The sequence below is a fragment of the Mauremys mutica genome, chromosome 5 (genome assembly GCF_020497125.1).
Source record: "Mauremys mutica isolate MM-2020 ecotype Southern chromosome 5, ASM2049712v1, whole genome shotgun sequence".
In the NCBI taxonomy this organism is placed as follows: Eukaryota; Metazoa; Chordata; order Testudines; family Geoemydidae; genus Mauremys; species Mauremys mutica.
Window position 1 is genome coordinate 78,692,852 of NC_059076.1, and position 21,621 is coordinate 78,714,472.

General features: G+C 41.7%; 1 protein-coding gene across 1 annotated transcript; it reads right to left on the minus strand.

The window, feature by feature from the left end:
- Positions 1–1,307: 1,307 nt before the first annotated feature.
- AGA (aspartylglucosaminidase) lies at positions 1,308–19,337 on the minus strand. Its single transcript, XM_045018971.1, has 9 exons — positions 19,157–19,337; positions 15,020–15,173; positions 14,019–14,131; positions 10,590–10,702; positions 9,223–9,340; positions 7,993–8,068; positions 6,836–6,943; positions 3,365–3,498; positions 1,308–2,522 (listed from the first exon to the last, which is right to left on the minus strand). Exons 1-9 carry the CDS (start codon positions 19,329–19,331, stop codon positions 2,422–2,424), a joined length of 1,092 nt encoding a protein of 363 aa, XP_044874906.1. The 5' UTR covers positions 19,332–19,337; the 3' UTR covers positions 1,308–2,421.
- Between the last annotated feature and the right edge of the window lie 2,284 nt (positions 19,338–21,621).

Sequence of the window (21,621 nt, forward strand, 5' to 3'; positions counted from 1 at the left end):
ACCGGCTATGCGGGGCCGGGCGGGCGGGCAGGGACCGGGTATGCGGGGCCGGGCGGGCGGGCAGGGACCGGGTATACGGGGCCGGGCGGCGGGGACGGGCAGGGCCCGGGGATGCGGGGCTGGGCGGGCGGCGAAGCGGAGCCGGGCGGGCAGCGAAGCGGGGACCGGCGAAGTGGAGCCGGGCGGGCGGGCGGCAGGCGAAGCGGGGACCAGGTATGCGGGGCCGGGCGGGGACGGGCAGGGACCGGCTATGCGGGGCCGGGCGGGCGGGCAGGGACGGGCAGGGACCGGGTATGCGGGGCCGGGCGGCGGGGACGGGCAGGGACCGGGTATGCGGGGCCGGGCGGGCGGGTGGGGACGGGCAGGGACCGGGTATGCGGGGCTGGGTGGGCGGGCGGGGCCGGGCAGGGACCGGGTATGCGGGGCCGGGCGGGCGGGGCCGGGCAGGGACCGGGTATGCGGGGCCGGGCGGGCGGCGAAGCGGAGCCGGGCGGACGGGCGGGCGGCGGTGAAGCGGAGCCGGGTGGGCGGGCGGTAGGCGAAGCGGGGACCAGGTATGCGGGGCCGGGCGGCTGGGGACACGGTGGGTTGGGGACGCGGGTGACTGGGGACGCGGGGAGCGGGCGGCTGGGGAACCGCGCGGCTGGAGAGCCGGGGAGCGGGCGGCTGGGGACACGGTGGGTCAGGGACGCGGGGAGCCGGGCTCGAGATATTAGGGTTCGGGGAATCGACATAAGGGATGAGAAACCCATAAGACAAAGAGGGAGTTTGGCGGTTCCACTTGTAAAACGTCGACTTAATAGGGTTGGCAAGTTAACCGAGGTCGAGATAAATGGGTTCGACTGTACTTTGCATTTGTCCTTATTCAATTTCATCCTATTTACTTCAGACCATTTCTCCAGTTTGTCCAGATCATTTTGAATTTTAATCCTATCCTCCAAAGCACCTGCAACCCCTCTCAGCTTCATATCATCCACAAACTTTATAAGTGTACTCTCTATGCCATTATCTAAATAATTGATGAAGATATTGAACAGAACCGGACCCAGAACCGATCACTGTGGGACCCCACTCGTTATGCCCTTCCAGCATGACTGTGAACCATTGATGATTACTCTCTGGGAATGATTTTCCAACCAGTTGTGCACCCACTTTATAGTAGCTCCATCTAGGTTGTATTTCCCTAGTTTGTTTATGAAAAGGTCATGCGAGACAGTATCAAAAGCCTTACTAAAGTCAAGATACAGCACATCTACCACTTCCCCCCATCCACAAGGCTTGTTACTTTGTCAAAGAAAGCTCTCAGGTTGGTTTGACATGATTTATTCTTGACAAATACATGCTGTTACTTATCACCTCTAATTTATTAATCTGGGGTTCAGTTGCCAAAAAGGTCAGTTAAAATGAAGAGATTTACAAAAATGAATTATGGCCAGTGAAACATTTAATACAGAAAAATCAGTCTTATTCCACCCACAGTTCTTCTAGAACTGTCCTGTGGGCTCGGAATCTGTACATTTGATGGGTGCTTTAACCTGAGCGTAGGCAGCAATGGAATGCTGATCACAGAAGCACTGCCCACACTCATAGAACTCAACATGGGAAGTGAAAAGGGAAGCACAGTATGGAAACCATCTTCTGAAAATAAGTCAGTTACTGGGATCCTACCCAATACTTTGGGATTGGAAGGGGAGTAAGAAACATCTCCATTTGTTCCCAGAAATAAAAGAAGAAAGGAGGGAGTGAAGATATACTGTACCTGAGTGTCAAAAAGCCACACAATAGAGTAACTTCTCGACACTGCAGGATAACATTTGCAATGTAATACTGCATCACTGTGACTGAACATCATGGAACGATGAAGCATCACCACAAAAGCAGAAGCTTACTTCATTGCTCTCCATTCAGTCATGAAATTGTTCTCCAGTTCTTCTTGGTACAACAGTCATGCAAATTTTCATCTGTTTTTGAGACTGGTTCCAAAAGTCATTTCCCATTTTAAACTATAGTCATCAACATACACCAGCAGAGTCTTTTGAAATCCCACTTTATCATTAGTAGATATTTTGGATCTCTACACAGCATCCTGGAATCTTTAAAAAAAAAATCAAAATTGTTCATTCTGTAGATGAAGCCAACTTGCCCACCAGAATTTAGAAATAACCTGCCAGATTAATAAATTAGTTTGATAGATTGAGAAACTACAGATCAAGTTTACTGACATATTGGTGACATGGTAATAAAACAAAATACGTTAAAAAAACGAGAGAGATATGTGCTATCTCCACATACATTACTCTTCCTCAAATATCTGTGCAAAAAAGAAACTGCAAACACTTTGTAAAATGGCAGCCAGTGAGCCTTTTCAACCTTCTTTTCCTCCTTTGTGTTTAATTGTAAATGCAGTTGGTACAGAAAAAATTAAATGCAGTCTACTACTTGCTCAGATGGCTGATTTAGCAAAGGACTATAAACCATGAAGTGAAACTGAGTGAATCCTGGAACTTTATTGCAGGCAGCACCTGGGAAAGGAAAAAAGAAACAAAAGTGACTTGCCTATTCCCTATTGGATTAGTATGCCTGTCATATTTCATCTTCTAAAGATTCAATTATTAATTCTGCTACAATGGTGTAATTTCCTTTTACAATCTGTTTAACCCAACATTGAGATTTCTCAAAAGCATTTTACTTTTCAGTGTTCTCATTACGAGTGTAGTGCACTTAATAAACTTAGTAATGTAAATTAGAAAAAAATATATCTTAATACTGATGAGTGTAATGTGTTTCTACAACTCTAATCTCTCAAACACAGAACTGTGGGAAGTAAGATCAAAGATATACAATAAGCAGTCTACCCAATAAGCCATATTGATCAGCAAATTTTACTTTCTACTGATCTAAGGGTTCACTAATGAGATGCCCAGCATAATGACTGATCTTGGATTGCTTTGAAGCTGTGTACACATTCCAACTGCCTTATGCCATGTCCCAAAAAAGTTTGGGTTGTTTTTTTTTTTAAAACAACCTTCAAATTAATCATACCTATAAAAATATGAGAAATTGAGGTTGTAAATGGTTTTAAGTATTTACTAACTCCTCCAGGAAAGTTCTGTGCAAATCTTAGATATTAGGCTGAAGAGGGCCAACCTGATTCACTGGGTGTTTGGCAGGATACCATTTAATCATGTACTATCATGCCTGGTATTTGACAGTGAGAGTGGACTGTCCCCTTGCTCCCTCCAGCCCCCAACAATGGTTAAAGTTAAAAAAAAGTTGCAGCCTGCTCCTTTAAAATCCACCTCTATGTTTCACTCGTTTGTGTCAAAGTTCTTTGTGTTGAACAAAATATAACAGTAAGATATACCATAACTTCCAGTTGTGTTGGCACAGATAACAGCACCAAAGAAGTATGGAACATACTTCTGGATCCTGGAAATAACTTTCTGGCAAGCTGTAGTTGGATCTGTTCCTGTCCTCATATATTCTACTGCTTGATAGCTGATTTAGGAAACAAATCAGAAGTGTTACTCATTGTGACTGAATATAATCAGAATAGACATTCTAAAATATGATAGATCGGAACTCAATTGCATGTCTACTTAATATGAACACAGCAAAATAATTTACTTTGGAACACAAATACAAAATTGGAGACTAAGCTACTGATCAACTCCTTCCTGCTTGAAGTTTGCAAGAACTGTTGAATTGCTGTTTTTCTTCATTTAAAAAAAAGAAAAAACAACGTAATTAAAGTTGTCTCAGATTTACCAGGGAGCCATCAAAGGTGTTTTCTTGTTTTAAAGGTGTTTTATTTTAAATGCAAAACCAAACTTAAATACCTTAATATAAATAGTAACAATACATAATAATATCATTAGATTAACGATACTGCTGACCAGTTCTACATTTCCACAATGCAAAATCTCAAAGTCAAGAATTTTGAGTAATGGTACCAGATGGGCCTAAAAGAGTATTCTGTTTTGTTTTCAGGAAATATAAACATATCAAGCCACTGTGTCTTACTACAATAAGAAAAACTCAACTAAGGAGGGAATGAGCTTCAAATCTCGCATTTTGGAGGAGGACTACTATCACATTTTGGGAAGTTCCTTATCTCTGGACTCCATATCTTCTGTCACGGAGATACAAGTTACCAAAAAACCCTATCTATTCACCTGAGCTGGATAAAAATGTGAATGTAGAGCTATATTCCTCATAAGTTTGTTTCCTCATAAGTCAATTATTTTGAGACATTAACTTATACCATACATCAACATTTCAGAAGTGAAAAAACAAGGGGCAAAATAATTACTGTTTTCTGGACTTTTGACAATTCAGAGCTATTTCACCGTAGACTATATACCGTTGTCAATCTGCACAAGAACAAGCACACTGACATAAACAGAAAGGACACAGACAGAGTCTTCTAGTCCAGTCATTTACCAAAACTGGTATGTGTAAGCACTGCTTTTTCAAGCTTTTGCAACCAGTTCTTCAGGCTGCCTAAGAGATGACTTAGCATCTTAACTATTAGCTTGTGAGCTGAAATCAATGTAGCGCTATAGCTAGCTTCTCAAAATTCAAAATAACTCAATGAACTATGCCAATGTCCACTCTTATTTCAAGACTGATCTGGAGTAGCTCAAGATCCACTGAGGTCTACACCACTTACAAGTGAATACGAGCTGGCAGGCACTCATTTGTGTTGCCAGAGTTTTAGAGTGGGCAGTTCAGTTGCCTGAATAGTTTGGATCACTGCTGTGAATTCTACTGTAAATATCAATGTCTCTGTAACCTTCAGAATGGAGTACAGTAATGTATTCAATTTGAGGTGATCCATGAAGACCACTTGCAAAATTCAGACACAGATTTTAAACAGACTACACCTTTTTTGAAAATGAAAAGGCGCAGGCACAAATTAAGATGCTGACAATATATGATTCCAATGAATCATAGACTTTAAGATCAGAAGGGACCATTTTGATCATCTAGTCTGACCTCCTGCACAATGCAGGCCACAGAATCTCACCCACCCACTCCTGTATCAAACCTGTGTCTGAGCCATTGAAGTCCTCAAATCATGGTTTAAAGACTTCAAGTTGCAGAGAACTTTCCAGCAAGTGACCCGTGCCCCATGCTGCAGAGGAAGGTGAAACCCCCCCAGGGCTTCTGCCAATATGCCCTGGAGGAAAATTCCTTCCCAACCCCAAATATGGCGATCAGCTAAACCCTGAGCATGTGGGCAAGACTCACCAGCCAGGAAAGAATTCTCTTAGTAACCAGATCCCACCCCATCTAAAATCCCATCACAAGCCATTGGGCATATTTACCACTAGTAGTCAAAGACGAATTAATTGCCAAAATTAGGCTATCCCATTATACCATCCCCTCCATAAACTTATCAAGCTTAGTCTTAAAGCCAGATATGTCTTTTGCCCCCACTACTCCCCTTAGAAGGCTGTTCCAGAACTTCACTCCTCTGTTGGTTAGAAACCTTCATCTAATTTCAAGTCTAAACTTCCTGATAGCCAGTTTATATCCATTTGTTCTTGTGTCACATTGGTACTGAACTTAAATAATTCCTCTCCCTCCCTGTTATTTATTCCTCTGATATATTTATAGAGAGCAATCATATCTCCCCTCAACCTTCTTTTGGTTAGGCTATACAAGCCAAGCTCTTTGAGTCTCCTTTCATATGACAGGTTTTCCATTCCTCGAATCATCCTGTTAGTCCCTTCTCTCAAACTTGTTCCAGTTTGAATTCATCCTTCTTAAACATGGGAGACCAAACTGCACACAATATTCCAGATGAAGTCTCACCAGTGCCTTGTATAATGGTACTAACACCTCCTTATCTCTACTGGAAATACCTCACCTGATGCATCCCAAGACCACATTAGCTTTTTTCACAGCCATATCACATTGGCGGCTCATAGTCATCCTGTGTTCAACCAATACTCTGAGGTCCTTCTCCTCCTCTGTTACTTCCAACTGATGCCTCCCCAGCTTATAACAATAGTTCTTGTTATTAATCCCTAAATGCATGACTCTGCACTTTTCACTATTAAATTTCATCCTATTACTATTACTCCAGTTTACAAGGTCATCCAGATCTTCCTGTATGATATCCCAGTTCTTCTCTGTATTGGCAGCTTTATGTCATCCGCAAACTTTATTAGCACATTCCCACTTTTTGTGCCAAGGTCAGTAATAAAAAGATTAAATAAGATTGGTCCCAAAACCGATCCCTAAGGAACTCCACTAGTAACCTCTCTCCAGCCTGACAATTCAGCTTTCAGTATGATCTGTTGTAGTCCCCCCTTTAATCAGTTCCTTACCCACCTTTCAATTTTCATACTGATCCCCATCTTTTCCAATTTAGCTAATAATTCCCCATGTGGAACCGTATGGTGAAGAAAATAGCCATTTCAGAGACCACTTTCTCTTCTTCCTAACACTTAAGAAATGTTTTGTTCCCACAACTGAAACTTGAGTGTAGGACACAAGGCATTTTTGGTGGAGCGCATTTACATCTGGAATACACTCATTCCTTCTGTCAAAGTCAAGGTTTGGCAACATTCACAGGATTTGCAACAAGGTAGCAGAAAACATGTTAAAGAATTGGTAAGTGATTTGTTGTCTGTAACAGAGGATGTGGGGCTAGTCTCATTTTTATGGCCATGTTGATTGGCATGAATAAAAAAGCAAGCAATGGCCAAATATGTTAAACAGCCAATAAAACCGATAATTTTATTAATTCATCACTTTATTTGTTGATTTGTTTCACAGGAATTCTCTGGCAAAAATGTAAGCAATCTTCCCCAAAGGGACAAACCTGGGTAAAAAGCGCATCATGATATCACCATCTCCAGTGGCTGCCGCTCCTCCAGTTGTACTATCAGCATAGGCTCCAGCTCCAGCTATTGGCGAGTCCCCTACACGACTATATAGAGGAAGGAAAAGAAACCCATCAAGTTAAAATGAAGACAGTTAGTTACAATGGGCCAAATTCTGGTCCCAGTTACACTACTGTGCAACCTGGCTGAAGCCAGTGGGGTTGCCTCAGTGTACCAGAGCAGAGCTAAACCCAATATTTACAGGCAAATTCTTAGGGTTCTTGTTTTGATAAATAAAATAAATAAATATATAGCAGCAATGAGAACACACCAGGATTTTACAGTTTCATACTCCAGGAACTCCTAATCTTATATCATGGTAATGAGAGCACTCTACTCTCAGTAACAAGGACTGACACTTGGACACTCCAACACACTGCCAAGAAAAAAGCAAAACCACCTGGTGAAATAGTGACTGTTCCACAGTTTCAGCCTTCCAGAGTATTCTTCCTTCAAGATACAGAAGGTTTCTGGTTCAGCTTAGTCCACTTCCACGGTGGATTAGGCAAATTTGGAAAAAGGCACTCATTCTTGAATAAGAGTTCATACAGAGTTATTCAATAATAGGTCCTGAATAGGTCCATGTGTAAACAAGCCCTCATTCCTTGATCCTGTTGTGACTCCTAAAGTTCTGGAAATATTTATTGGTCAGACCAAATCAAACTTATCACTGACATGAGTTTTTTCAAAGAGTGAAAATGTGTGTCATTTATCATATATTGTTTTTTTTTTTAAAAAAGCTTTTAAAGGCTATTACAAGCATAAAGCAACCAACTCAGTTCAACCATAGATCCACACATTCTTTAGACAATGCTCATAAATGACCTATTCTTGCTCCCATTTAAAAATGAAAAAAAAAGCAGGCCTAAAGTAACTTCTACTATATTTATATACAAAGTTGAAAAAACAAGCCCACTAAAAACTGTAATTGCAGCAGCACCTTAAAGACCCACCAGAAAATGGGGCCCTGTTGTGCTAGTACCCGTATAAACATGATCATTAGATAAGCAAAATATCACCTCACCTACACAGAGACTTACATGAAATCAAGGATTACAAATACCATATGTCTTTTTCTCAAACTACAAATACTAACCCCTGGATTTTGTGGACTGCACCATTTGTAGATGTCCCCACTGCAACATTTCCGGAACCACCAATTACAATCATGCCTATAGATTTAAATAATGGTGAAGCTTAAAAGAATAATTTCTTATATATTTGTTAAAACATCAGTGTTACAATTCAGCAGCATGAAAACTGATCATATTTTTATTAGCCCTTGTAAGGGCCCTATTTTTAAAATGAAGTTTTACACCTGAATTGTCATTTTCAGAGGGACCTAAATATTTGTATTTTAAAACATTTGAAAATTGGGCCATATATAATCATTCTTGGTAAAACAATTATAAGTATAATTTAAATTCTCTAGTGAGTGTTTATTTTATCAAAATTTCAAACAGTTCAAAAAGCCTCTAGTACAAACATAAACACTCTAAAGTACATTAATAAAGTTTAACTACCTTAACCAAGTACAAATGAAGAGGTGACATACCATTCAACATATGACCCACTAATCTTGGCACCCCCTTACTTCCAGCAGTTATGTAATTCAGGCCTCAATTCAGAACGATTCTTAAAGCAGTAAGTAGTTCCACTAAAGTCAATTAGGCATGTTCTTAAGTACTTAGATGAATTTGTGTGTGTCTCAGCACTTAAGTGGTAATTCTTTGGTAATGAAAATTTTGAAGATTTTTTGCATGACAATCAATCAACAAGTTGGCAAAGATCCAGTCCAAAACGCAGAAGATAAATTTTAACTGACAAAATATAGATAAATCATCTGTACTGAGGTGTCTGGAAATGTGTCTCTGAAGTCTGCAGTTCTGGAATGTCTGCTATGCCGACAACATGTGAAAAATTAATCATGAAATACAAGAAATAATTTTATAAACATACAAAATTGCCTACAACCCAACAACAAAAAAAGCTTTACCAGTAAAGTATCAAAGTCTTTACAAGAATATTACTCCGAACCTATTTTAAGCATGCCAATTTGCAAACAATGCTGTTGCTCAAATCAGAAGTTAAAAAGTAGAGGAAAGATTAAAATAGATTCTAGACTTACAAACCCTAAATTGACTAAGGAATTGCAACAAACTCCTTCATAACATGTGTGTAAGTAGTACACACTTGAAAATAGTACTGTATATCTGGTATACTACCAGTTTTAAATATTTTTTTATTTGAACTCAGTAAGATTGAGTTGATCATGAAGCAAAAAAAAGAATACATCTTTTAGCATAAAATAACCAAAGAGAGTTACCAATTGTATCATGATTATGAATATTTATTCTTTTCTGTGAGTTGATCCATTCTTCACTATTTAATTGTTTAGCCTGTTTGTATGGTCCGCAGGATTTTGAAGCATCTGGTATTACATTCTGTAATCAATATTTTATTCATAAGAGTCTTTAATATTTCAATAAAGATGCATTTTAAACAAACTACTGCAACAAAAATCTAAATTCCACTATATAACTACCGCTGTACAATATTTTAAGATATCTAATGCACAGTTGTACTGAAGTTGCAAACGCTATGGATATTCTTATTAAGAGATGCATTGATTGGCTTTCAATAATGTGTGATACAGGGTCTGTTAATCTGATAGTGCCTATTAGAGAAAAGTAGCAGAACAATCACAAGACTCATTCTTTGGTCAAAACAAGTTTGCATTTTCAGCAAGATAAAGAACCCACAAAAACAAAGTTGATGTTAGTACCACACTAAGAGATAAAGTAAAATCCTGTACTTAGGATGACTAAAGTTGGTTAAAAGTAATACTTTAGGCAGGACACTTTATCAAGTAAACGAATAGACAAGAGAGTATGTACCAAATTAAACTGTCTCAATTCCACTACATTTCAGATACAAAAAAAGACAACACAATCTACAGATGAGTGGGCTCTGCAAGTATGTAACAGTCTGTGCACAGAGACAAACATGCTAACTTATGTTGGTCATCATCTACAGCTACCAATTTAGGCTTCAATTTTGGAAAGACTTAAGCCTATGAATAGTCCCTGTGATTTTAATGGGACTACTTCCATATGTAAAAGTCACTCGTGACTAAATACACCTCTACCTCGATATAACGTGACCCGATATAACACAAATTCGAATATAACGCGATAAAGCAGCGCTCCAGTGGGGCGGTGCTGTGCACTCCAGTGGATCAAAGCAAGTTCGATATAACGTGGTTTCACCTATAACACGGTCAGATTTTTTGGCTCCCGAGGACAGAGTTATAGCGGGGTAGAGGTGTACCTGCAAGACCAAGGCCTTAATTCCCAGTAAGGGATTTCATTTAGAGACTCAATTTTAAGTTTCTGCACTCATGCCTCACTGAGAAATCATCCTCTGTTGTTGAGGGTTAGGATTTTCTCTGAAATTCAGAAATGAAAAATCACTGTACTAATATCAACATTAACAGAATTCTACAAATCAGGCAGCAAACAGGCTTCCAATCCCCAAGTATATCAAGTGAGTGAGAATTCCAGGATTTTTTAAAAAATGTTTAATGGAACATTCTTTGTTCCCTTAATAAGAAGCATTTCTTTCTTTAACAGGTCAAGAGTAACAAGCAAAGTTGTGTGATCAAATTTCTAAAATAAAACAATTATACTGTACCTTCCAGTAGTTTGGCTGACAGCTTTGATTAAGCCACTTTAAATATATTGAAAGAGAATTTTGAGTGGTTAAATCTTCACATGGAAATCCCATGCTTTCTGCAAACAGTGATGCTTTAACAGGCAAAAGACAAATTCAACAATATTGTAGCATGAGTACATTAGATTTATCATACAATATATGTTATGATCAAGATGACATATTAGTTTATATGTAGCTCATCCCCCTGAAACTATAGGCTATAGTTCCTCAGACAAACGGTGTATCAGTGTAATCTCCGATATACCATCAGTATCCAATTCCTCCTTTACTGAGGGCACTATATCCTACACTTCTAGGAGGAGAGATGCTATCTACTATGTCTTTTTGTCTCTTCATTTAAATATATTCGCTATGACTATGATGAGAGAGCTTTCTCTACAGACACGTTGCTGTACAAAAGGAGCAAAACTTTCAAACAGGACAAATACCATCCAAATCCAAGATTGTGCTATGTGTAACCTGGAAATTTTAATTTAAGCAAGCAAAAATTTGTAAGTAGCAAATTAATTACAAAAAGACACTATCAATTTGATATCTAGACTTTTTTAAAATATGAGGTAAGCAGAAAAAGACTCAGATATCAATACCTGTCCCTGAGTACCTCTGACAATTTCTGTGGCTTTATCATCACACTTTCCTAAGATTTAAATTTGATTATTTATTTCTTAATTTTTTTTTACAATTGTTACTGTGTGAAAAACAAACATCAATAACAGTGGAAACTGTCTATACAGGAGAAGAAATGAAAGCAATTGCCACAAAACACAGCCAAATGCAAAGTAAATGAACTGGAAAAAAAATAGAAAAAATACTATTCATTCACCTTTTAGTTACAGTAATCTTTGGCATTACCAATCTGGAAGATATCAAATTCAGATAAAATTGTTTACAGATTTGTAAGTTACCAATCCCTTCCATGCTTGAATCCTTAGATATTTATGTGAACATAATACATAGTTTTACAAGATTCTTAGGAGTTCCCGCTTATCCAAATATTACAGAAAAAACCTTCAATTTATTTACTAGTTAATTTTTTATTGCTTTTCTAAAACTACACATGTAATGGGAGTTTCATGAGCGATAGTTAAGTTATTGAATGTTTACCAATATTTCAGTATCTGGAGTAACCTAGCAAGAGAGCAAGTGAGTTCAGAAAAGTCTGATTGTTCATGTTTATTGATCCTCCTTTTGTGACTTCTGTAGCCTGTTTTTATTCCAGGAAGTGGAGCTGTTGGGCAATGTGCACTAAGGTAGCATGGTTTCATAAAAAAAAAAAAAAAAAAAGCATCTTTTATACTCCCTACCTGATATAATTTGGAGTCACTTAAACTGAAAGAGACTCTGAGGACTGTTTAGGAAGTCAGAAATATAAGATTCAATTATTTTCAATAATGAAAACCAAAAGTAACATGAATTCCCATTAAAATTTTAGTGCCAGAAACAATATACTGTACTTTCCCACACTAAAATACCATCAATTACAGTAAATTTTATATAATGCTTAACAGTTAAGGGCATGGTTGTGTTCTTTTTTCTGTCAATCATTCAAAAAAACCTGTGTGTGGACAGAAAAATTAAGAAGATTATCCTAGCTTCAAATGTTTTAATCTTTTACTCTCCAAACAAGAGCAGAAATACACCTCTACCCCAATATAACGCGACCCAATATAACACAAATTCGGATATAACGCAGTAAAGCAACGCTCGGGGGGGGGAGGGGGCTGCGCACTCCGGCGGATCAAAGCAAGGTCGATATAACACGGTTTCACCTATAACACAGTAAGATTTTTTGGCTCCCAAAGACAGCGTTATATCGCGGTAGAGATGTATGTAGCTTGATAAAAAGCAGAAACAATCCTGTAGAAAGACTCTTACAAGAAGTCATTCAATCTAAGCACATTTTAAGGACAACTTTTTAAAAATTGTTTCTATTACTTTGTGTAGAACAGAAATTTGCCTTCTTCTCCTCCACTGATTTTTAAAGTTCAACTCCACACTCTAGTGAGTCTGCTATCCTCTCCCATCAATGTTTGCTTTACCAATTCCCAGTGTCACTCCTCATATTGGCTTCCAACATCCCTGCTCTCTCATCCCACTGAGCACTTCCAGAGAAAATTGTATGACCATTCCAACTTCCTTCAGAAAGAATTTGTTTTTTCCCCCTTCCATCTTCTTTACCCTTCTGACACATGGCGCTGAAGCTTGTCACCCCCTCTGACTTGCTCTTCAAACCTACCTCCCTTATTCTCAGTCATTCCTGGTATTCCAGGTTACTCTGCTATTCCCAAACATCTTTTAGTTTACCCTGTCCCAAACCTCTCTTTCACCTTGAAGCACAAAGTCTATTGTGACTTTCTTTACTTCCCACTCTACTCATTCCCTCCTGGATCCCTTGTATGCTACTGATAGTCCTCTTACCACAGCCACTAGTGACCGCCTCCTGGTCAAATCAAAAGGGACTGTAAACCACCTCAAACTCCAGCCCTCCCTTTCCAGACCCAGTCTTTGCATCAACTACAGCAACTGTCTCCTCTGTCTTATCTCATTTTCTTCATTCCATCCAAAATGCTACTGACAAACTCGTCCTCTCCTATCAATAACCACCCACATCACCTCTTTTTAAATTTCATCTTTGCCTTCATGATTTCCTCCATGCAGCCCCCTACAGTTAAAAAACCCTTAAGCCAACTAATCTTCCATTTCCTATTCAAAGTCCTCCTAGAAACATTTCTTCCATAAAGTTTAAAGATATTAATCCACCAATAAAGTATTAAGTTACCTGAAAAAGATAAAACTTCCACTGTTTATAGAATGTATCATCATGTGGTGTGTTGTGCCAAAATGTACAGTACCTGATTTATTTAAAAGCTCTTTGAGGCAGAAAGTCTTCATGTATGTTTTTAAATTGCAAAGTACAATGACTGTGCTCAATAAATATGAAAATGAATTTTGAAATAAAATTAGGTACCAAATTCTGCCATTCATTTTTTTAGTAAAGCTTCCCTTGTATTTTAAATGAAATATTGGCATATACCAGCTTCCATTTATATAGTGTCTTATGTCAAAACATCTTTACTTAGTATCTGCATTTTCAGTTATATTAAAACAGCTCTGGCATTAAAAGTTAATAGTTGCAGCTGAGACTGTAGAGGGATACATAATCCTTTGTTTTAGTTCAAGCAGAAATAACAGAATAAAAAATTTGTAGATATTTAATAAACTTAAAGAAGGATAAATGCTTTTCAATTACTTAACAGCATTCATTTGAATATATATGTGGGGGATTCCTCTACCATCAAGATTCATCTATCGTAAGTCTCCTTATTGTATAGTGATAATTAAGACAAGGGTAAGAATTGGAAATAACTGAATAAAGTACATAATTACCTGACTCCCCCACTAATAATGTGTGCTTAGTATGCTGAATCACTTTCCGTGCTACACCAATAGCATTTTTTATACGTCTGAGATCTGCTACTGCCCCAACTTCCATAGTGTCGCTGAAACAAGAATATGGAAGTGAGAAATATTTAAGGTGTGCATATATTAAATAGTAACAGAGGATAATAAAACAATTACATATCTTCTGCTATATATACTCTGTGCTTGTCTACAGTAAGAAGTTGTACCATTTTATCTATACTGGTATAGTTAAAGTAGTACAACATCCCTGAAAGCAGCCATATCAGCATAGAGGTACATTATACTGTACTGGTCGAAATCATCTTTGTACTGATATAAATGCATCCATATTCGAGTTTTACTAGTGTAAGTATTTCAGGTATAAATAATTGCACCCCTAAGCAAACAAATTACTCTAGTAAGACTTCCAAGTGTAGGCCAGACCTAAACAATGAATAAGGTCTAAAAGACATCACACAGAATTGTCATGAAAGTAAAATTTGTATGGTAATTAAAGAGCAAATGGTCCTCTATTAAGATTATATCTTAAACCTTCAGATATCCTAATCCTGCAAAAGTAAGCCTCTCTCTGCCTCTTCAGGCATACAGTCATATAGGTGCTGTACATTATGCTTCATTTTCAGAGAGAATCTCTACTCTGCAATACCCAGGACCTCCATATGCACCCTTTAGCTCCCATTTCTGGCAATCAGGCTATCGGAAAATGAATGTCAGGGATTGCAACAAAAATGCTTAGTTAGCTTCCAAACATCCTGGTGCCATGGCAATCTATTCCCTTTTTGATTGGATATTTCCCTCTTTCCACTGTACCCACGAACACATCAATTAATATTAGAGTTTGAGTGCAGTATTATGTCTATTGAACACATCAACCTGATGGCATGGTACATATAACAATGCTTACATCATATTGAACTATACTAAAAATCCTTAGGATTATTCTCTTCTCCAGGTAACTTTCTTACCCATCCATAATCATGGCATCTAATGTTGTTTCTCCATGTTCATCTGGACTTCCTCCAAACCCCACACTTCCATCACACTGATCAATCTCACACTGACTGCAGCCTCTCTCCACTGCATCCAGCTCAGAGCCTCCTGACTGTAAGGTATACCATGCTGTAAGCAACACAAACACCTGGTAAGTTAAAATAATTACTGTCTAATATTTCATTTAAAATTATAAAAACAAATACACAAGAAACTACACCAGCTATGGCAGCTAAAAATAAACTGTATAATATGTTGTTATTCTTAGGTGAAATCTAGAGAAAGTATAATTCAGGATATAAAAAGTCAACTTTTTTGCATAATTGGCTAATGTTTCTGAATGGGAAGTGATGGAATATTTGTGTGAGTGGGGAGTTGTTGCTATAGTGTCCACAATTATAGTGTATTTCATATACTAAGTAAAAAAAAAAAACCAACAATAATTTATGGTTGTGTAATTAAAGCACTCCTTCTCTCCAAGGCATGAATGGTACTAAGGCCACACATACAAACTCTTTCACACTGGTATATCCAAGCCCACATGGAGTCTAAATTAAGTCTGTGTAGCTATGCGGGATCATGGCATATTTAAAGATTTTTTAAATATACAATAGGAAAATGTTATGTTAAAAAAATTTCTTAAGAGCCATTTCATAGAGAATTAAGCATAGTTAAAATGTGCCAGGCACAAAATTAAACTTAACAGTGTTTAAAGTATATAAACAAACAAAATAAAAACAATATTTATGCAGCACTAAAAATAACCATCTCTTTTCCTGCTCCCTCTCTGTCATCTATCCTTTGAGATCTAGTTTGTGGCTTGAAAAACCCTTTTATGTGAGTCAACACAAATGGCCTTGCTGAACTTGGCCCACAGACCTTGATCATGCAAACTGCTTCATGGGGTCAGAGCCCTGAGTGTACGTGAAGCCACAATGAAGTTAATGAATTCCTACATGGGTGCAGAGATCCATCCCCTGGAAAAATTTGCCAGGATTAGGACATGGGCCTAGATCCTGCAAATATTTATATGCATATGTGATGCTGTATAATGGGGAAGGTGATCGCCTACACTAATATGGTCACCACTGCTTTTGAAAAATTGTGATAACTCTTGTACAAAATATCATTGAAAAATTTATAATCTGCTGTGTATTGTTATCTTGTTATAATGTGTATCAACATTGTATATGGAGTTATGACATTTTGCTATGTGTTTGTATCTCAAACTTCTTGTGAGTCTCAGAAGCACCCACAGGTTAGCCTTTCAGGAATAACAAAAGGAGCTGTGAGGACACCCTAGCAATAGCACACAAAAGGTGCAAGCAAAATTTACAATTCATATGAAGAACTGCTGAGCCTGCACCTAGGAAATGAAGCTAGGAAGCAGCTAGAATTTTTCCAGAAGAGAGGGCAGGATATAAAAGGCAAGAACAAAAAGCACCTTTTACCTCTTTCTTCTTTCCTCTGGACTACTGAACTTTGACAAAGGAAACTTTTGAACAAAGGATTGAGGTCCCCAATACTATTTGGGCAAACCAGACAGACTTATAAAAAACTATCTGATATAACATCCCTAACTAGCATTTTGGATTTACACGCTTTAATTCACCTGTAATGTAATTTACCTATTTTAAATGAGTTATGCAGAGGTTTATTTTCTTAGTTAATAAATCTTTAGTTAGTTTACTAAAGGATTGGCTGCAGCACTGTATTTGGTGAGATCTGAAGTGTACCTTGACCTGGTGGTAAGTGACTGGCTTTGGGGGCTGTAAAAACTCAGTGTGTGGTGATTTTTGGTTTTAATAACGTTTCTGCACAATAGTTCAGTTTGTTTGGGTGGTAAATGTGACTGCAGCACTAAGATGACTAGCTAAAGCAGGGGTGGGCAAACTATAGCCCATGGGCCGCATGCGGCCTGTCAGACCTTTCAATCTGGTCCTTGACCTCTGGCTGGGGAGCAGGATTGGGTGCTTGTCCCACTCAGCATGTACTGTGGCTCCTGGAAGCAGCAGCTTGTTCCCCCTCTGGCTCCTACACGTAGAGGCAGGCAGGGGGCTCTGCATGTTTCCCCCGCCCCAAATGCAGGCTCTGCAGTTCCCACTGGCCAGGAACTGTGGCCAATGGGAGCTGAAGGGACAGTGCTTGTGGACGGGACAGCCTGGCTGTGCCTCCACATAGGAGCTGGAGTGGGGACATGCTGCTGCTTCTGGGAGCTGCTTGAAGTAAGCGCTACCCAGATCTTCTCTCGTGCCCCAACCCCATGCCCGCCTCTGAACCCCTCAGCCTCAACCCAGAGCACCATTCTGCACCCCCAACCCCTCACTCTCCCCCTATTCCCCAACCCCCTGCCCCAGCCCTGATCCCCCTCCAAGCCCCTTAGTCCCACCCTGGAGCACCCTCCTGCACCCCAAATCCCTCATTCCTAGTCTCACCCCAGAGCTCACACTCCAAACCCCTCTGCTCCAATCCCAGCCCACAGCCCATCCTGCACCCCTCATTACCAGCCCACACCCCCAGCAGAGCCCTCACCCCAACCCTCAATTTTGTGAGCATTCCTGGCCCACCATACAATTTCCATACCCAGATGTGGCCCTCAGGCCAAAAGTTTGCCCACCTCTGAGCTAGACTGTTAGTGGTTTTCTGGTGAGCTAGTGAAGTGACCCAGAAGCACATATACCTTGCTGGTTTGGCTAAATCTAACTATAGGATATATCACCCATTTGGAAGTGTTTGCCAAGTTTGGACAGTCTGACCTAATACTGACATTCTCCATTGTGACTAGGGCGACCAGACAGCAAGTGTGAAAAATCAGGATGGGGGTGGGGGTAATAGGAGCCTATATAAGAAAAATACCCAAAAATCAGGACATCTGGTCACCCTAATTGTGACTTCCACTAGACACAGGTGACAGCATACCCAAACTTTACTATTCTGAGTAATTCCCCCATTGTTTCTGTGAGACTACTCAAAAGTAATCAATTTAAGCATATGGATAAGTGTTGGCAGAAACAGAGCCTTATATTGCAAGTGAGATCTTTCATTGCTGATAAAATTAGGTTTTAACTCATCAAAACTATGGTAGTCTAGCTTGGGTGCATTTTCTAAATGTGTCTCTACAACCTATTCCTATCTTTGTGGTTGACACTAGGAGTCAACAATACACATCTTATCTGTAAGTTGCCACATACGCCTCCTAAAAGAGGTAAAACAGAGTAACAAAAAATGTGATAATGGTCAGAATTGCTGCTGTCTAAATAATTATGTGGGATGGATTCTGAACAGACACACTGAATTTTAAAATATATATATATTAAGCACAGTTTTTAATACCTATGTTACTAATATCTATTCAGATTATTAGAAATGAAAGTAATGTAAAAACTCAAGTTTGTGCCAATTTATGGTCCAACCTGAGAAAATGCAAAAAGGAAAACAAACAAATTACCTTTATGTGTAGGTTCCTAGTGGTGTGCTATTTGGGGGAATGGTGATTTTTTTTTTAAGTTATAGTTACAGACAGCAACACAGAAACACTCTTGTTACTCGTTGGTTTGCAAAGCTTTTAATAAAATTTAAATTTTGGGCCAGATGCCATAGGGAAACATCCCATCCCCCCGTGTTTAACTGAGGCATTTATAGTTTCACTTCCTATTGCTTGAACACTCCCATTACATATTTGACCCCCTACATGTAGAGAAGTTGGCTTAGGGACTTCTTTGGGGTAGACTATCCAGAGCAATTGTACCCATTTAGGTAAACCAGCACTGGGGGTAAAAAACAAATTCCATCTCTAGCGCTATCAGTACACCTGTGTGCACGGCCAGGGCCACGGGTTTTCTGAGTACCTGTACTAGCAATACCCCCGAGAACAGCATCTCCCCCTGCTGCCCAGCCTCCCCCACGCGATCAAGGGCGGCAGCGCAAGACCTAAGTCACAGCCACGCCACGCCACTGCACGCCAAGCGCTGCGGGGAGTGCTGCGGGCTGCACCGGTCCCTGCGCTGTACAGGTGCGAAGAAGAGACCCCGCCCCCCCCCGCAGCTCCCCGCCCGCAGGCGCCGGCCAGCCCAGCCGGAGCAGCGCGAGGCAAAGCCCGGAGCCAGCGACACCTGTTTCCGTTGCTTTCCTAAACGCCCAGGTGTTGACGACTAGCGGCAGCGCAGCCAGACCCGCGCCCGCCGCCCCGGGCACAGGCAGCAGCAGCGGCAGCGGCAGGAGAAGGAAGCGGAGCGCCCGCCGCGCGCCGAACCCCATCGCCGCGCGCCGGCTGCACTCTGACATCATCCGGGATGCGCGCGCCTGAGCTCGTGACTAATCACGCGGCCACAATTTCACAATCCCACCCGGAAGAGGCGCCCGACCGCCAGGGAGGGGAAGGAGCAGCCACGGCTGAAGCGAATGGCCCCGCCCCCTCGCCGTTCCGGGCTCCCTCCCTCCGCTGTTACCGCCACCTACCCCCTCCTCCCCCGGCTGCAGAGCCCACGTGGGCTGGGCTCAGGTCTCTAGAGCCCAACGCACCCAGGGCAGAGGTGGGGTGGGGCTGCCCCCCACCTGCAGGGCTGCGGTGGTGGGGGGTGAGTTTTTAGGTTGGATATTAGGCTACACTAGTTCACAAGGAGGGTGGTGAAGCTCTGGGATGGGTTACCCAGGGAGGTGGTGGAATCTCCTTCCTTAGGGTATGGCTACACTGGCGATTTGCAGCGCTGGAAAGCCTCCACCAGCGCTGCAATTAGTAAGTGGCCACACCTGCAAGGCACTTCCAGCGCTGCAACTCCCTGGCTGCAGCGCTGGCCGAACACCCCTCTCGGCATGGGGAATAAGGATTCCAGCGCTGGTGCTGCAGTGCTGGTCATCAAGTGTGGCCACACACCAGTGCTGTGATTGGCCTCCAGGGTATAAGAATGTATCCCAGAATGCCTGTTCAGCCACTCTGCTAATCAGGTCAGACTCTACTTCCCTGGCCTCAGGTGACCCGCCCTTTAAATGCCCCGGGAATTTTAAAAATCCCCTTCCTGTTTGCTCAGCCAGGTATGGAATGCAATCAGTGAATCTTTACAGGTGACCATGCCTCCACGTGGCAAATGAGCCCCAGCATGGAGCAATGGCGAGCTGATGGACCTCATCAGTGTTTGGGGGGAGGAATCTGTGCAGGCACAGCTGCGCTCTAGCCGTAAGAATTATGATACCTTTGCCCAGGTATCGAGAGCTATGATGGAAAGGGGCCATGAGCGTGACGCGGTGCAGTGCAGGGTAAAAGTAAAGGAGCTGCGGAGTGCCTATTGCAAAGCACGCGAGGGAAACCGCAGATCCGGCAGTGCCCCCATGACCTGGATGCGATTTATGGGGGTGACCCCTCTGTAAATCCAAGGACCACGATGGACAGTTCAGAGCCGGTAGAGGAGGGGGAGGGGGAGGCAGACAGTGAGGCTACTGTGGTGGGGGAAGCCAGCCCGGAGGAGGCATGCAGTCAGGAGCTCTTCTCAAGCCAGGAGGAAGCTAGCCAGTCGCAGCCCCTGGAACTTGGTGCAGAAGAATCACAGGAGCAGGTCCCAGGTAAGCAGCTTTTATTGCAATGCAAAGGTTTTGGGAGAGTAGGGGGGATGGTATGGCTGCATGCCTGCATGCCTAGACATGGAATATCCCATTGATGTGGTCTATCACGTCGCAGTAATCTGCCTCTGTAATCTCTTCAAAAGTTTCTGCAAGAGCATAGGCAATTCGCGTGACCAAGTTTAAAGGGAGAGCCATTGTGGTCCCTGTCCCATTCAGGCTAACGCGTCCGCGCCACTGTTCCAGGATGGGTGGGGGAACCATGCTTGCACAGAGGCACGCTGCATAAGGACCCGGGCGGAATCCGCATTGTTGTAGGAGACCCTCCCTTGCTTCTTTGGTAACCCGCAGAAGGGAGATATCTTCCAGTATTAACTCCTATGGGAAATGGAGGGAGTGTTTCAGTGCTGGTTTCCCCAACTGCATAGCGCGGCAGGCAGGAACCCCAGGAACCTCAGGGTTAACAAAGCCCCGAAACAGGCAGCCTAGCCATGAATCAAGAAGCACCCTGCTCGAGCACACCGCGGAAGGAAACCCCAGGGTTAATTCCTGAGGGAGATGGAGGTGCTGCGTTTAACAAAGCACCAGCACCCTGTTCGAGCACACCGCGGAAGGAAACCCCAGGGTTAATTCCTGAGGGAGATGGAGGTGCTGCGTTTAACAAAGCAACAGCACCCTGCTCGAGCACACCGCGGAAGGAAACCCCAGGGTTAATTCCTGAGGGAGATGGAGGTGCTGCGTTTAACAAAGCACCAGCACCCTGCTTGAGCACACCGCGGAAGGAAACCCCAGGGTTAATTCCTGAGGGAGATGGAGGTGCTGCGTTTAACAAAGCACCAGCACCCTGCTCGAGCACACCGCGGAAGGAAACCCCAGGGTTAATTCCTGAGGGAGATGGAGGTGCTGCGTTTAACAAAGCACCAGCACCCTGCTCGAGCACACCGCGGAAGGAAACCCCAGGGTTAATTACCATTACCATTTCTGGGAGGCTGTGAATTCTCTAGCAGTTGCTGAAATGTGTGAG

Excerpts from the sequence above, each read along its gene's own strand:
- AGA (XM_045018971.1), bottom strand. The coding sequence starts at position 19,331 with ATGATGTCAGAGTGCAGCCGGCGCGCGGCGATGGGGTTCGGCGCGCGG. Across the intron at positions 9,341-10,589 it reads GTCAGCCAAACTACTGGAAG|AATGTAATACCAGATGCTTC; the intron begins GTACAGTATAAT and ends TATTGATTACAG. Across the intron at positions 3,499-6,835 it reads ATGATGCGCTTTTTACCCAG|CTATCAAGCAGTAGAATATA; the intron begins GTTTGTCCCTTT and ends TTCCTAAATCAG.